The 18,321-nt window shown below is 33.7% G+C and overlaps 1 protein-coding gene across 2 annotated transcripts in view; it reads right to left on the bottom strand.

Annotated features, from left to right (window-relative positions):
* The window catches only part of LOC145695140 (uncharacterized), a 235,148-nt gene that overhangs the window by 24,561 nt on the left and 192,266 nt on the right, over positions 1-18,321 (bottom strand). The window contains exon 2 of one of the 2 annotated variants that reach the window (XM_081772073.1): positions 16,299-16,901. In XM_081772073.1, coding sequence (XP_081628199.1) covers positions 16,299-16,901 — 603 coding nt within the window. The remainder of the gene's footprint in view (positions 1-16,298; positions 16,902-18,321) is intronic. The other variant, XM_081772074.1, reaches the window with a different exon arrangement.

Below are 18,321 nucleotides of genomic sequence, written 5' to 3'. Positions count from 1 at the left end.
TAAATTTTCCCTACGAAAAAAAAAAAAAAAAAAAAAAATCTGAAGACAACATGCACATGGAAAGTATCCACGCTGGGAATTGTAAACTGACCATCCCTGTTCATTCTGTGACATATTGTGACAATGGAATATATAACCATCTATAACTTAAATAAAAATAAAATCTGACCGAAATAAATATTTATATTAATAATTAGAAACATACGTAGGAAGTGGGCCCTGGGGTCCGGACTTCCGCCGCAATATTCCGACTTTTCTGTAAATTTAGCCTAATTTTAGGGGTGATTTTAAAAATGTTCACATAATTTATCCTCATATTAAATTTGGACCTCCGCCCCAAAAGCTTCGGACCCCTCCCGAAATAAATTCCTGCGTCAATGCCCGTACTGAACATGACAGTTTCGGCAATATATAATTTCCTTCATCAGACACGTGATCAGATCAGACAATGCGTCTGATAAAGTCAATGACACGGATTACCGAAATTTTAACACTGATTATTAAAATAAGTGTTTGCTTTCATCAGAGTTTATTTTTATGTAAGTTATATGTTGTTCCAAAGCTAAAATGAGCAGTATCATATACAATATATTGCTATATAAATACTTTTCTAACCAGAGTATACACTTATTTATTAAAATTAAAATAAGTCGTAACAATTTCAATAACTTGACGTTATCTTCATCAGGCGTTGACTGGCAGAGAAATAACTGAATTTTTCTGCCAGTTAACGTCTGATGAAGGTAACGTTAAGTTATTGAAATTGTTACGAATTATTTTAATTTTAATAAATAAGTGTATACTCCAGTCACAAAAGTATTAATTATTTAAGTAATAGTTCCAGAGTTAATATGGATGAAGTTACATGCTATATCTTTTATATATTGCTAGTTTATGGAAAAGATAATAAGTGTTTTGTTGCTGAAACAAAGTTATGTTGGATTCTGAACCAACGTTCAACAATCTATATCGATGCTTAAATGAATGCACATCGTTCAGTTACATACAATAGATGTCTTAGATCCATTTAACGAGTGATCTGACAACTCATTAACAATGTGCAATAACAACAAAGCAAAAATACAGTGGGGCAAATATTCACTTGTATTAACATATTCTATACCTGAAGGTTAGTATACACGTTTCCTAAGAGCACCAATACAAACTCAGAATATTAATTTTGAGAACTATCTACAACAGACAGCACAGAAACTTCGTTTGCTTCAGAACAAGTGCCTTCCTAAAGGTATTTTATGGTGATTCAGCGAACTAATGTGATTTCAAGTTCTTGGTTTTTCTTTTATGTCTAAAAAAGAGATGCATTATACTCACAGTCATTACTGAAAACTTAGTGATTATTCTGAACTTCGAAAACTTTTTTAGAGTAATAAAGAGGATGAAAGTAATAAAGGATTTTTAAACTGTTTTCTGTGATTGTATGAATCACTTCTAAGGCATTAGAAATTCAAAACATATCAAATATCTTCGAAGGGAACGTTTGTTTTAGGAAATGACAAAGTTTTTCTTTAAAAATCACGGCTACAACTAGGTCATCTTTCAGTCAGTCACGCACGATATGAAAACGGAATTCCCATCTTTTACTTACTCTGCAATAAAAAGGTAACCAATGCTAACAGAAGGTTTATGCTCGAATGATTTCCATCAGGATGCATATTACAACAATTTTGACTTTTATTCTCTGTGAGATAAAGAAAGATGCTGTTTCAAAGTTATATTTATTTCTAACTATGTCGAACAAAAAATATTTATTAAAATATTTGAAAACAATTAAGTTTTGTTTTATATTATGAAACTACGACGGACTTCCATACTATGCGAACTCAATACCGAGATCGGAAGAATACTGCATTTTACGGACTATAAGATGCAATTTTTTCTTCAAAAAATTGCCTCGAAAATTCAGGCGCGTCTTTGTCCAGTGTTTCATTTAAAATTCCCGCCAGTCTTAAAAATTGCCATATATTCGATGCCACGGGAAACCTATTTCTATCCGGCAACATTGGATTCAAGTGACAGCAACAGTGCACCGATGCGACGAACATGAGTGGCGGAGATTCACAAGCTTGCTAATATTGTCTCCCTCCTGCCCTGCCATCACAAACCCAGAACCATGGATTAGAATATACAGACCGTAAACTCTGGGAAAAACTGGAAACAAGGCGAGCCGTAGCGCCTCAAACGTGCGACGACAGAACTAACCAGTCGACAACCCATAACGTCACGATCGAAAACCGATGGCAGTGCCAACCAACTTACGACGAAACATCGTTCCCCACGAAACGTGCAATCCAGGGGCATCATTTCAGACTTTGTTTAGGGGGGGGGGGGGCAAGAGCACCACCGACATACGACTTTCACATTTTGTACCAGTATATTAGTAGACAATCGATTAAAGTATATGTCCTCCTCAAACTCTTGGGGAAGCAATTGTTCCCTCCTGTCCTCCCTAAATGACGCCCCTGGTGCAATCTAATAATAGAAATGGTAAAAATGTTACGGTATTAGAAAAAACTGCTTAAAAATTAAGGCGTCTTATAGTCCGTAAAATATGGTATCTATAACTTTTGGATGTAACAGACAGAGAAGGTCGGAGATAGGATTTATTCTTAGAACGCTGGAACCTTATTAAGAAGTCATTTCTCGTTATCTCGTATCGTTTTTTCCTCTATGAAGATTAATGTTGAAATAGGATGTGGTAGTAGATTTCTACCAATTTTGATTTTAGTAGATAGATTAAAATGGACAGGATATATGTTGTTGGGGCGCTTAATCGATTGCAGTAAATAGCTTTTCGCTATCTATTATCATTTTGATATGACATGAAATCCTTCAGTGTAACGTCCCACGATTATGCCTTTTGGGCTAAGGGAGATAGATGATTACGGCAAGGGAAGATGATGGAAGAATTGGTGGAATGAGAGTGTGAGAGGAAACGGGAATATACCGAGAAAACCCATAGACACGATGCTGTCCACCACAAACTTATTTGGTAAGGAATCGAACCAGGGACCAGAGGTAAGCGCTCCACCACTGATTCACTGTGTCGCTCGCTATCTATTGTCATTTTAGCTCTATGGTGATATCACTTCCGGCTTGAATAAAGAATTATGAGAGGAGATGAAACCTATTCTTCGTACACTAGATCAATTCCGAAACACAACTTCTCGATAGCTCTTACTGTTTTCGTTCTGCTATCTGCCAACACACAAACAAACATAGATCGCTGCTGTCTAAGAGTTCCTATATTCTTATGCACAGCATAATCTCTACGTTTCAATATAGCACCGAATTTTACACCTTTTTCCCTTGTAACTCATAATTAACTTATAAATCAAGTTGCGTACGGGAAGTGCTTTGGCGGATATGTAATGAAATTAAGTGAAATGCAAAAAAACGTCTCTTTCTTTGTGTGAGTATAGAATTTGCACGCACAAATTCAATCAGAAATACTAAATTTCTTAACAATATGCACGCATGTAGAGTTATTCTTATTTTGAAATTCGTAACAGGGATTATAAAGAAACTAATAAAATCTGATTAGAATATAGTTTGTCTAGTATTGAAATTCCGTGTTTTAGTTCATGAGAGATCATTTCGGTACAATAACTAAAGTTTTCAGTTGTCCAATTTTTGTTAATTTTCTTTGTCATTAATACTGAATTATTGAATTTAAGTTATTGATAAAAGTTAAATTTTTTTTAAACACAAAATTATCACACTGTTAAATGAAGAAACTGTTTCTTAGCAACTATGAATATTTTAAAACTAAAATTAAAAGTAATTTAATAGGAGAAAAAGTGTTAATAAAACAAAAATGACCGAAGCACTAAATATTATTAAGTTCGCCTCCATTAGTAGGCTCTTCATTAAGTTCATCTCCACTTTTTCCTGAATACTAGTGAATAACTTGCAGACACGTATTAAAAAAATGTAGAAAGTGTGCCAGATAGTATCTATAAAACGACATTATATGAACTAATAGTTGTTTCCAATACCCTCCATATAGTGTACTAGCGTCAATTACCCGTTTCGCTGGGTTAAAGTATGAAAAATTAGTAACATGTTCTGTTAGTCACTTTTTTCTATTACTGAAGGACTCTCTGATATCGGTCATTTTCGATCATTTTTATATATCTCCCCTCTTCCCCTTCCCCAAGTTGCGAGGCTGAATTTGGGTCTAAACGGCATAGAAAGCATCACTGTTCATCTCACCGACTCCGAAAACTATGAATTCGACACTAATTTCGATCATTTTTATGTATCTTCCCCTCCCTTCCCAGTGAAATGATAAAAACCATCCCAGGCCCAAATCGCATCTGTGTTGAAAATTAGATGGAGACCGATTGGGTGGTTCAAGGGTTTTTAAGTCACAGTCACTTTCATTTTTATATATATAGATAAGTTGGGTGTCCAACAATTATGACGTCATAAACTACACTCCCGAATTTCTGGTGTATAAAAGATTTGTAAACGGTTATTAGTTTATTTAATAGGATTTTGTAGATACTAGATGGCTCACTTTATATATTTTAAATATTTTTATTGTCTTTAAATTATTATTATTATTATTATTATTATTATTATTATTATTATTATTATTATTATTATTATTATTATTAAGAGCGGTTGATCTTAGCGAAGAGCCTTAGTAACACATTTGTAATAGTTTCGGCAATGTACTATCGTCTTCATCTGATCCGTACATTGCCAAACTGTTACATATGTGTTATTAATATCCAGTCTTCAACTATGTCTTCGTATTGGCCTATACCGCATGAAAGTAATTTATCCAATGAAAGTGTGGGAATCTGGTATTTGACTGATGGAACTTAAAATCTACAGAGAGCTCTTTCTAGTTTCCACTATAGTTAATGCTAGTGTTTAGTATTATAAGATGGATAAGAGTAACACAGTACTTTAGGTTTGGTGTTGTTGTTGAGGTAAGTATGCTGACTTGAAATGTTAATAGTTCTTGGATAATTCAATATGAGTTTTAATTTATTTGGCTTTTAGGTTTGTATTTTTCTAGTTCTTTTACCACATTTTAAGTTTTTTTTTTTTAAAAAAACATGTTTTTTTGTCTTGTCATTTTGGTTTTTAGTCTTGTTTATGTAAGCAACATAATTATAAACAGGTCCGGCTGTACCATATAATCAAAAAGTCATGTCCCTTTCCAACTAATATACGAAAATAAATGTTAAAATACTAAAGGAAACAATTACGCACATTTACTCTTGTATAAGATCAAAGAATGATCGTAGATAAATTTTAATTTGTGGTTTATGAAAGATTTGCTAATAAAATGAAATCAAAATGCTTGATGTGCTTTTCTGTCCACGTTGTTTGGCTTGTCTCGTTCTTTCGGATTCCTTCAGAACAAGCTACAGATGCATGAAAAAAAAAGAAGAAGAAGAAGAAGAAGTACGTATGTGTTCATCCAAGTGTCTGGCCCTACGTATATTATAATCATACACCCAACGTGCCTGACTTATCTGTTCTACGCACTCTTTGTTACCATATTACAGGAAAGAGAAATACTGGTAGAGAGCTCTTTTATCAATATTAATTATTAATCACTTTTCTACGAAACAGAAATGACGTATGCACCTTTGAACAGTTCTGTTTATTGCAGGGGAACACCCACACATATTCGCTGTTCTGTTTTCCTTTATTTAATTCAGTGATTTAATGGAAAAGACATGTTGACAAGACCAGAAGACTAAATGTTTGTACATATAACGGAAAGACGAATAGAAGTTACTCTAAAGAATTAACACATTCGGTAAGATTTTTTCTCATTAATTAATAAAATATTAGCTTGTATTTATGTGAGTTCTTTCTTGTGGAACTCACGAGCGCCGCCCTTAGTTATGAACGGTAACATTTTCTAATACTAATCTTCAATAATTGTATCATGTTACTTGTGTATTAATCTTCTTGATAATAAATAATGTTTCTGTATTTTATGTTTAAAACTTACTACAGTATGCAATGCTGTCTTTATAAAATGCCATTTCCAATCTAAAAACCTTAACATCATAGAGTAGTTCCTTGTAGCCTGCTCAGTTCCTCGAATTTCACTCATAGATGCATATAATTTCCAGATAACTGTACACATAGTTCTCTTGTGAGAAAAAGAGAAGTGTTCGATTCATGAAATCTGTAGAAAGTCGGGTAGTTGACTTATTAATTTCGGCAAGATTTGTTCTGTTTGATTGGGGTGATAGTTCGGAAACCACAATTAATGACAGATATCTAGGGGAAAAAAAAAGGAAAGTAAATATCCCTTTATATTCAAACTGAACACTGAAATATGGTAACGCAATAATCAGTTATCCGGTGTTTCTCTAGCGAAGTAGAAGTGTGACGAGTTGGAGCTATCTCAATGGCCAAGTTTAGAGTGTGAATGAATTAATGTCAAGTCAATAATTGCATTATACTCAATATACGCCGTAGGATAATAGAAATTGAACATTCTCCGGGATTCGAATCCTAGAACTTGAGCATTGTGAGGGTAAAGAAAGGACAAAAGGCTAAACTAATCGATAAGAACATCGGTATAGAACAAGAATATACTATCAGCTGGTTATGATTTTAAAGCTGGTTAAGGGGCTGTTTCACCTAAATTATCGATAAAAATTGAGAGATCTGCGGTGAAGGAATACTCCAAAATAATTCTGATGCAGTGATTTACAAAAATTTTATGTCATCAACTTTCATTATACTTAGGGAGTTCTAGTACTTCAAAAATATCCGTAAGCTGGGCGGAAGTTCTTTGACATCGGTATAGAACAAGAATATACTATCAGCTGGTTATGATTTTAAAGCTGGTTAAGGGGCTGTTTCATCTAAATTATCGATAAAAATTGAGAGATCTGCGAAGAAGGAATACTCCAAAATAATTCTGATGCAGTGATTTACAAAAATTTTATGTCATGAACTTTCATTATACTTAGGGAGTTCTAGTACTTCAACAATATCCATAAGCTGGGCGGAAGTTCTTTGACATTGGTGTTTCCTTATTTGAGTCTTCAAGTACTGAATGCTATCCCATAATTATTATGTACAATATACCATACGACCTTGTCTTTTCAAAGGTCAGACGAAATGTTGATATATGGTTAAGGCTAAATGAGAACGAGGTTATGCATATATAATAAGGGTCAACAGGGCTTCAATAAAATGACCATTATGCAACTCTTTCATAATAAAATGTTTGAAGAAAAAGTAAGTTGTTATCAGCACCCACGCTTAAAATACGATCATTAGAAACTGAAAAATTACACCTAGCTGAAAATAATATCTAATAACGATTTCAGTATTTTAAATTGGATGTAAGAGTAGAGAAGTGTCGACTACTCAGCTTATCATACTTGGAAAGTGGCGGCAGGGGCGTCATTTCAGACTTCGCTTGGGGGGGGGGGGAAGCAAGAGCACCACCGACATAAGACTTTCAAGTTTTGTACTAGTATATTAGTAAGCAATCTATTAACGTATATGTATTCCTCAAACTCTTGAGGGGGAAGCAATTGCCCCCTCCTGCCCCCCTAAATGACGCCCCTGAGTGGCGGCTCTTGAGGGAAGTTACATCGATAAAAGAATTAACCTTGATCGCTTCAAATTAAATGAAGAAAAAGATTATTAGAAAACTTATCTTATATATACACAAGAAGATATTCATTAGATACATTTTCTTCCTTTAGTTTGAAAGTGACAAAAAAATAATATTTGTCGATGTGACTTTCTCAAGATTTGCTATGGTTGGAGGAATATAAACAATGGAATGAGATATTTAACATATAAGGGAAGTAAAAATATCAGTTATCAATATTAATACACACTTATATGTTTTACTATTTATGATCCAATCCTATCACACAGCAACAAAAGACGTTCCTGTTAATTCAAGATCAGAGTGGAGTAAGAGTCAATTACGAAATAATGCTGTGATTTATTAAATTTGTATTTATTTTCTTTCCTCCCCGACCCGTAGCAAGCCTTCCCTGAATTTCTTTACGTTTTCCTAAATTTTCAAGGCTAAGTTGAAATTCCATCATAGGGAAGCGAGGAATAGGAAGAACACAGCTTATCGACGATTTGAAAGAGAGAAAATATTGGGAGTTAAAAGAGGAAGCTGAAGATCGAGAAAAATGGAAGAAATATTTCCAGGCCCAAATCTAAAAATTGAAAAATAAAATAAAAAAATCCTTATTAGTCCCATAACCTGCCGAAAGGAAGAACACTTAATAATAATAATAATAATAATAATAATAATAATAATAATAATAATAATAATAATAATAATAATAATAATAATAATAATAATTGTTAACATATTGCTGATCCACTGTTCTCTATTAGTAGTTCTCCCAATTTTAAAGCTGGTTATGGGGTTGTTTCATCTAAGATAATAATTGATAGTTAAAAATTTAGAGGTCCAGTGTGGAACATTTAAATTAAGAGGAACATTTAAAAGACTGAAGTTCAAAATATTTGCAAGTACATGAAGGTATGTATGATGCTCTAAAATCTTTGATTATGGATGCTGTTGATAGCAGAAATTTGAAAGAGATTGAGAGAAGCATCTTTATGCGAAATACTGTGATTTTATTTATGCGAAATACTGTGTAAAGGTCATTTTAAAGGAAAATAATAAAGAAAAAAAAAGGAAGACAGAATGAATAGACAAATAGTTATAGGACTGAAATGAAATAAAACAAGATTGGGATTTATATCAAACAAGTGGAAATGAAATGAATATACTGTAAACAATTTTCCTTTTATGTTGTTTAACAGTCTTATTTCTGAAATCTGCATTGGCCGAAGTTTATGTATTTTTAATTATTATTATTTAGCGTTTTAAAATTAAAGATTGAAGTGTTTAAGATATTTTTGGCTTATTGACTACAATCGTTATTTTCTTCCACAGTTAATTACTGATTAGAATATTGTTTCGTTTATTTATTAAATGGATTATATATAGATACATTTAATTGTTGTCGAATTATATAAAATTCCGTTTAAGATTTCCTTTTGTAAATAACTACTATCTCTCGCAATTGATTCCTATTACAAGTGGGTTGATTACCCAGAAAGTTGGAATTGGGTAAATACGACGATTTTTAGATATTATGTTATTTGATGTAATGTGCTTAATGTTGCCTACTGTAAATAAGATTTATAGTAGACCATAATACAAATATAAGCGTGCCGATGTGGAACAGTGAGAGGAGAAACTGTACTGTCTACTTGCGGACTCCCGAGTTCGATTTTCACCAGTAATTCCAGACTTCTTCGAGAAGGGCCTATGTCTGGAGTCTGCTGAAAAGATCATGACCTTCTACCTTCGTACAAACGAATTAGTTAGGGCAATTTCAGACAATATGCTAACACGCTCAGGGATTTTAACAATTACTTTAACTTACCTGTAAATGTGATTTCTGAAATCTTTTGTACTTCCTAGTTTTTGACTCTCCTTTAGAGCCTTGTTCATGAAGGATAAAAATAGAATAAAAACAATAAAAACACCGGTGAAAATAAAAAAGAACGGAATCATCCGGGTAGAACAGTGCGAAGAACACTCTGTCTTGTCTGCTAGTTTGATGCCGATGATTTTATTGTTTTTCGTCCTGTTTTTATCCTCCGTGAACATGGCTCTGGGGGAGATCCGAAAGCTCCGAAGCGCAAAGGATTTTCAGGAATCATAATTACAAGTAAGTAAAATAATTAGCGTAAGTCTGCTAATTAGCGCAGATTTTCCCCTGTTGGTCTCTGAATCACTTGTGGAGTCTTTTAATCGACCTAAGAGTTTGTGCTTTCCGCCTGCTACTAGAAGATATCCTGCATTCAGTGATGAATCACAAAATTCTCTCAGTTTGTTACTATCAATACTACGTTGTATAACTAACAATAAGTTATAGATAATAATTATGAATTCTCTGTACGTTCACTTGGCATCTACTGCAGTTAAATTAGTTATACTAGTTAAATTAAATTCGTCGCTTATGTTATAGCCTATACCATTACATTAACTATAAATACACTATAAATTACAATGAAAATGCTTACTGACGGATGCTGTAGGATGCATATTTAATATATATATATATATATATATATTTTTAAAAAAAGACAAATATATCTTACATTAAATCCGGGTTTAATAAATTATAGCATACATTGTTTCAACACTTGTCTACTAGCCTGTTCCTGAGTGTAACTTTTTTCAGTTACATGTTGATTGGATTTTTCGACCTGGAAGGATCAGTAACTCGAATAAAATATTTCATACAATGATAACTAGCACATTCAATACTTCCACGTCATACAGGACAAAATTCTTAAAATATTCATCTTGAAAAAATGTTGAGAATGTCTTTTGGAAGAAGTAAGTGAATGTTAGTGTTATAGTTTTCACGTTTATCTTTTAAAATAATTAACATACTGTACATTGCAACTTCGCTTGAGACACAACTTTCTACTATTACGACAATTTATAATTACCAGTACAGTTTCAAAATATTTTCATTACATCAAACATTTGTGAAACGTTTTTCTATCTTGTAATGATTTTTCAAGATAGAACATTCCATCAAGTTTGTCCACCAATAATATGAAAGTGTGAAATAACCTTTTACAAGATTTCATTTTAAAATATACATTTTCATTGAATAAGGGGTCTATTCAGAATGAAAAGTCCTATCAACATCTCATAACTGTTAAGAAATCATAACTGAAAAAGTTACACTGAGGAAAAAAATGGAGAAGCTTTGAAACAGTATGTGTTAAAATTTATTACAACGATGTGAGATAAGATGTTTTTGTCTTTTTAAAAAGACAACAGAAATGTTTATTTTAACAGACGATCATACCATATTAAAACTATTTTACTATATCCAAACTAATGCTTTTCTTTGAAAGATGTTAATTCCAGAAAAAAAAAACTACAAAAGATAGAGATATATTACTTAAACATATAATAGATCCACATCTAAAAGAGTTTGTGCATGAATGATCTTAAGGTTGGTTTAAAGGGACAAGGTTTGCCGATAGATGATGCTCCAGTTTTCGTATCTTTCCCATGTATTTTTTACCATTCACAAAAAATCACGATTTCTCTTACAAATTTCAACCTACAGACTTCAAACTTTTAGAAAAGGAACTTTATAATCCATCGAAGGCAATAATCCGTGCCGATTTTTTATTTAGAATTTTCTTCATTGTTGAAATGGCTTGATTGTTGAAATGGATATCCAAACCTTTAACAATAGAACTGTTTCAACAATGAAGAAAATTCTAAATAAAAAATCGGCACGGATTGTTCCCTTTAATAGGTTATGAAGTTCCTTCTCTAAAAATTTAAAGTCTCTAGGTGGAAATTTGTAAGAGAAATTGTACATTTTCGTGAAAGGTAAAAAATACATGGGAGAGATACGAAGACTGTAGTGCCATCTATCGGCAAAACTTGTCCCTTTACACTAACCTTAATTTTGGCGCTTACGCCTCTTTATCACATAAGTGATTAGTTGACTATACTTGTGATCACTCCAATTATTGCACTACTAATCATATGGAATAAATTTACACTAGAAATATAGAATTCATTTGTTTCTATCTAATGTTAGAAGTTATTATTTTGAATGCACACTGAAAAAGTCAAGACAAAATCAAATATAGTAATAAGCAAACTAAAACTTAACTAACTTCTGTTTTTAATACGTATTTTAACGAAGAAAAGAGTCTCAGATTTATTACACAGTTCTTGAAAGAAAAGTGTTATTTAATGGGAGTACTTGTTTTGCATCAGTAAATGTAGATTTTACTTCAAGAGAGAATGAAATTCTGGCAATCAATGTACATATTTGATGCTTTTAAAGTTATTAAACTTCAAGACATTTGAAAATATAACTCTACAAAACAAACTTCATTGCAAGATGTATTAGATGAAATACTCATAAATGAATATTCAAAAATGGCTCAATGCATTGGCCATATTTTAACCTATCTAATAATAATAATAATAATAATAATAATAATAATAATAATAATAATAATAATAATAATAATAATAATAATAATAATAATAATAATAATAATAATAATAAATACCTACAAAACATTACGATTTACGATACTCATTTACTTTAAGATATTTCTCTTTTATAAATAACACGTATCCAAAGTCTCATCATTACGTTCTAAAAAGGTTTCGGACGTATTATTTAATACAGAGAGTTAATCGAGATCCTATTTGCATGTATTTGCTTAAATATGTGACGCAAAATGTTGACACTTTTTTTTTTTTTTTTGAGCACTTTGAAGAAACTGAAATTCCCATTGTTCAGTCAAATGCTTTAAGGTCATTAACACATTTAATAGTATACTTTTGAACTCAACTCGCTTGTTTTTGTGATGCATATGAGAAACGCCCTCATTAGTAGAAATTCAGTTATCTGCTAAATCAAGTTTATTATTATTATTGTCTATTTTCGAAAAATGAGCCCTCAAAGCAAACTCATATTATCTATCTATCTATCTATCTATCTATATATTTGGTCTAGGAATTAATTCGTGCGGGTGGACAAGAGATGGCGCAACGAACGGAGCGTCCCACAGTTCCGTGTATCCACACATGTGTTGCAAACCCCTGTCATCGCGTATCGTTCGTAGTATAGGGCAGTGGATTAAAGCGTCAACAACACCAGTTTGTAGTTAAGTGAACATGGCGCAATTTGTGCCTGATAAAGTGTTTTTGCGGGGTGTCCTGCTGCATTACTTTAACATGCAGAAAAGTGCGACTGAAAGTCATCGTATTTTGGTGGAAGTGTATGGTGACCATGCTCTAGCTGAGCGAACGTGTCAGAAGTGGTTTGCACGGTTTGGAAGTGGTGATTTCGGCTTGGCAGACCAAGAGCGAGCTGGACAGCCAAAAAAATTTCAAGACGAAGAATTGACAGCATTGCTCAAGCAGGATTCGTGTCAAACGCAGGAACAACTTGCAGCAGCATTAGGCGTTGATCAAACAACAGTCTCCAAACGCTTGAAAGCCATGGGAATGATTCAAAAGATGTCACATTGGGTTCCACATGAATTGAAAGACAGAGACGTTGAAAGACGAAAAACCATTTGCGAATTGCTGCTTCAACGACAGAGCAGAAAGGGGCTTCTGCATCGAATTATTACGGGTGATGAGAAGTGGATCCATTACGAGAACCCTAAACGAAAAAAGGCCTGGGGGAATCCAGGTGAACCAGGTCCATCACAACCAAAACGAGATATTCACTGTGCAAAGGTTATGCTGTGCATATGGTGGGATATGAAAGGTGTGGTGTACTATGAGCTGCTGCAACCGGGTGAAACTATGAATGGAGAACGTTATCGACGACAATTAATGCGTTTGAAGCAAGCTCTGGCCAGAACACGACCAGAATGGGAGAACAGACATGATAAACTTATTGTTCAACATGATAACGCTCGCCCACATGTCGCAAAACCGGTCAAAACCTATTTAGAAAATGTCGGATGGGAAGTTTTATCCCACCCGCCGTATTCACCAGACGTTGCTCCTTCGGACTACTACTTGTTCGATTGCATGAACAACGATTTGATTGGACAGCGGTTTACTTCTTCAGAAGATATCGAAACATGGGTCTCTGACTGGATCGCTTCCAAGGATGAGGACTTCTTTCGCCACGGAATCCGTACATTGCCTAACAGATGGGCGAAAGTGGTGGCTAGCGATGGACAATATTTTTCTTCAGGTATTTATGTATTTTGTGTTTGTACTACAGCTTCAATGTGTGCGTACCAACCGCACGAATTAATTCCTAGACCAAATATATATATATATATATATAATGCACTAAAATAATACCAATGCCTGGAATTTATTTTCTTAAAAAAATACGAATATTAACCTCTATAAAATGACATTAAAACTTCTGAAAACTGACTGTAATGAAAAATTACTTAAAATACCCAGAGTCTTTTCAAAGCTAGGTGTATTTCATTACTTATACGTTTTCAAAAATTAGGACATTTTATACAACAGAGGTACGAGAGATCAAAACAATTAAGACATTTTTATAAATGCAGTATTAAGTGCTCATTTACATAAATATGAAAAAAGCCTACCATAAAATGGCAGTTCGTTTAGAGAAATGTCCTAAAACTTAAAAATAACCAAACGTTACATAAAAACGCGTGAACATTATTTCGTATACTTATTTAAAGCATTAACATAACAGATAAATCTGAGACTCATTTCTCCTAAGTACATAATTACTTCACGATACCCTCTGTATATTGCATAGTAAATTTTCTTTTAATATTTCGACTGAAAATCGCCTGCCTTTATCACGAAAAAATATATCACTGTGATCCAGGTAAGCGATGTTCAACTAGGTTGAAGGTTAATTATTAGTGTTTCCACTAATTGTGCTTATTTTTACTGTATAAATTATAGTTATCCAATAACTTTATTCACAGTTTACCTAAACTTCCTTGGTGAGAGTATAACTTCGTTTATTTTTCTAATTTTTAATGAAAATTGGTTCGGAAATTTATGGATATGGGTATCATTACCAGTTAACCATAATTTACAAAATACACACATAAAATATGAAGACAATTTCTCCGTCTGCCTTATTCTAAAGTCATGTGGCTTGGATTGATTCTACGTTACTCAATATGTCCCGTTTCATATAGTCTCGCTGCTGAAAGGGACGTTAAACGCAAACTCAACTCAACTCCCTTATCCTAAAGGACATAGTCGTGGAATGGTAAACTGAAAGATTTGATTTAATTTAATTTAATTTCATGAAGACAATTTCATCAAATACTGGCATCAACAAGTTCTCGAATGCGTTAATCGCCCAGATTATGAAGACTCTATCATCCCAGTGGGAATCCGGCACATTCGTTGTAGAATATGAATATTCAGACCTCAGAACATGGGCGCCCGAAGAAAATTTTCTAGGGGGGCATCTCCCTAGTTGCTATATTACATTTGGTATTTTTAATTTGTATTAAGAAAGGCTTAAGAGATTTAAGTTTTTGTTATAGTCGTACAGTCATATTTTCCGAGCCAGGGGGCAGCCCCCTGCTCCCCTTCGAGCGCCCATGTCTCAGAACCATCTAAGGTTGCGTAATAATCTTAGATTTTAGAGAGCGATGTGGTCTTTAGTGTTCATATTCTTATTTTTACTCATGCCAGTGGAATAATTAACATACTTTGAAGTTTTCCTTTTTAAATATTTCCTGTTATGTGTTACTTTTATTGTTGCTTTTGTTTGCTTATTTTCTTATTATGTATATTTTATATTTTGTTTATTCTTGTAGCATCTTCGCAACCTCTATTTTAATATTTATAGTTCTTTTTGCTTTGCTTTAATCTCTTACTTTGTCAACTTTAAATTTGACCTCATACTTTACTTTAAGAGGTTTAATTCTGATTTTTGAAGTACATCAAGTATCGATCATTGATCTTATCGTGATGGAAACAAACAGCCTAGCTGCTGACGTTCCCATTGAACCGTAATCAATCAATCAAATCTAGTTTTCGAATTACCGGTAATTTTCGTTAAGACAAGTTAAAACTCTGACAAAAGGAATTCAGATAAAATATGAAAACCATTTAATATGAAAACCATTATTAAATACCTACAATTATTATACATTATAAATAAGCAGACCATGATAGTTTGTGGTTAGCAATACCGTGTTCATGGGTTTCCTTGAAGTTCTCCCATTTTCCTACTACAGTCTCATTCCACTATTTTCTTTTCTTTTCTAAATCATTCACTTCCATTAATTATCTGTCTCCTTTAGCCTAAAGAACATAATAGTAAGATGTAACACTATAAATTTCATATCATTTAAAAAATAAGCACAATATTAAATAGTCAGTCAGATTAATCGACAGTGCTAATCTGAGTGACGACAATATATAGAATGGTTTTGAAATCTTCATTGCTCATATCCGTCCCAAAATACACCAATGATCTTTGTCTCCTCTTCGTGATCAAGAGTGTTAATTTTCAATCGAAATACGCGTATTAAAAAAAAAAAAAAAAAAAAAAAAAAAAAAAAAAAAAAAAAAAAAATTTGCACACAGAGGGTATAGTGACTTAAAACTGTTTTATTGCTTTCGCATCCTCACTATTATATACATAAGAAAGACATGGTTAAACAATTACTGTTACTGTCCTGTGAATCTAATACTGCGTAACTTAAAATAACAATAAAATAATAAATGAGAAGCAGATCTAAACACACACCTAGGAGACCAAGAGTCCTACCCGGAGGCGCATGGGGATAACAGCCAGGTCCTGGACTGTAGCCGGGGTAGTATTGGTGATGATAAGGCTCTTGAGGTCCTGTCGGAGGGGGGTAGCTCTCCTGTTGATAGGATGGTCCTGGCAGTGGCAAAGGGGCTTGGGAATACATGTCTTGGGAGTAATAGCTTTGCGCGTAATGCTGTGGATAATAGCCCCGCCGGTACGTGGTATACTTGCTTGGGAGGTACCCAGAATAGTGTGGGCTATAACAGAGATCTTGAGTGGGGTGGTATTGTGGGACTAAAGGATGATGGGATGTCTGAGGTGGGGGTGGAGGGGGTTGGTAATATTGGTGATATTGTGGGGGATAATTTGGCGGGTAGGTGGGTGGATAGCGATGGAAGCCAGTCTGAGTCACGTGGCTTGGTGGAAGGGGAACAGGAGGTGTCCCCACCTCCGAACACGTCGGCGACGCATTATCCCCTGCGGGACGGGAAGGGGGTGCAGGTGGAGAATTATTTGTTTCTCCTTCCACAGGTGGGGCTTTGCTGCGGCAGAGTTCTGAACTGGTATGGATCAGCGGACCAGCCGGTTGGTAGTAGCCTGAAACGAAAAGAAAGAAAACACGAAAATTAGCTGAGTATATTTGGCAAATTATTTTCAACAGTACAATGAAAAAAATGTGCTAATTCCTACTACTGAAATTAGATTACTATTACATATTACTGTTGCTATTAATTCACATTAATTTCTTAGAAAAACACTCAACAAAGGAAGTCAATGTATCATACTACTGTGAACCATCCATCACCTGAACTTACACAGGATCTCCAATAGAAGCTAAAAATTCAAGGGGATTGTCGTGGCTAAGTTGGAAAGCAGTGCGAGTTCGATCCTAAGTTCTATTATATGTTTGAATAAATGAACACTATGTGGTGAGTTTTCTCGATAAACTTCAATCTTCCACAACTTTGTCATTACCATTTAGCCTACTTCTTTGTTATTTACCTTCACTTCTCATTTGATCCTTTGTTGGCTATTTAATATTATTAGGGGAGAACGTTCAATTACATATTTTACCAGAAATAAATCCAATAATTCATGTTACAAACAGGCTGTATTATTGAGCATTTATTTTATCAATATGTTTATTTTTGAGTAACGAATTACCTCAAGGTTCTAACATTGATTTTAAAAAATAGTTTTTTAACCATATCTATTTTGTTACCTTAACGAAATGTATAATAATGATCATTATATATACAGTATATGTCCATTATTATTGGATAATAGATAAGCCAAATAACATAAATAAGAAATATTGATGTTGAATACTGTAAAACAAGAGTGAGTTATGCGTTAGTTTGAATGCACATTACTTGAATGATTATTTATATCTGTTTTTGTAAATAATTCTATACGACAGGTAACATTCGTCTAAAACGGAAGTGCGTTTACGAGAACTTATATTACTACTGACAAGTGGTTATATCGTGACAGATCACAGGATTGATCCTCGAAATTCGCTGTCTAAATTGTTTTCTCTTTAGACAAATAATGGAATTGATGCCGCAAAACATCTAGGCCCTTTTCTCTCTAATTTAAAATTACTTAGCAAGCAATTATGTATTAACATAGATTAGATTTGTGTCTTTGTTTAGCGTCCTTTTTAACAGCAGAAGATAGAACTAGCGAGATTCAAAACACAAGGTTTTTGCATTCGAGGTGTATTATTCCCACTATGATTTGAACCCACAATCATAAGTGTTCTAGCCTTAACATGACGGACGGAGAAGCTAAGTCAATTCAGCCCAATACACCGTATATTTTTGAATCTAAGATTATTTTTTCTTGTCACAATTTCGCGTCAAAAATATTGGTCATCTTGCTTTCGTGACGTATGATGCGGAGTTTTTCTTTACTGAACAGAATCAGGAGCTTCCATTAAGCTCTAATTTCATTCCCTTCCTTGCCTACCCCTTTAGCCTTGAACGTTTGCGGATTCAGTAGACTCTTCCAGTGT

This window comes from Thermobia domestica, chromosome 9 (assembly GCF_964235325.1).
Source record: "Thermobia domestica chromosome 9, izTheDome1.hap1.1, whole genome shotgun sequence".
NCBI lineage: Eukaryota > Metazoa > Arthropoda > Insecta > Zygentoma > Lepismatidae > Thermobia > Thermobia domestica.
The sequence above is the reverse complement of the archived record's forward strand: the minus strand, read 5'-3'. Positions and strand labels throughout refer to the sequence as shown.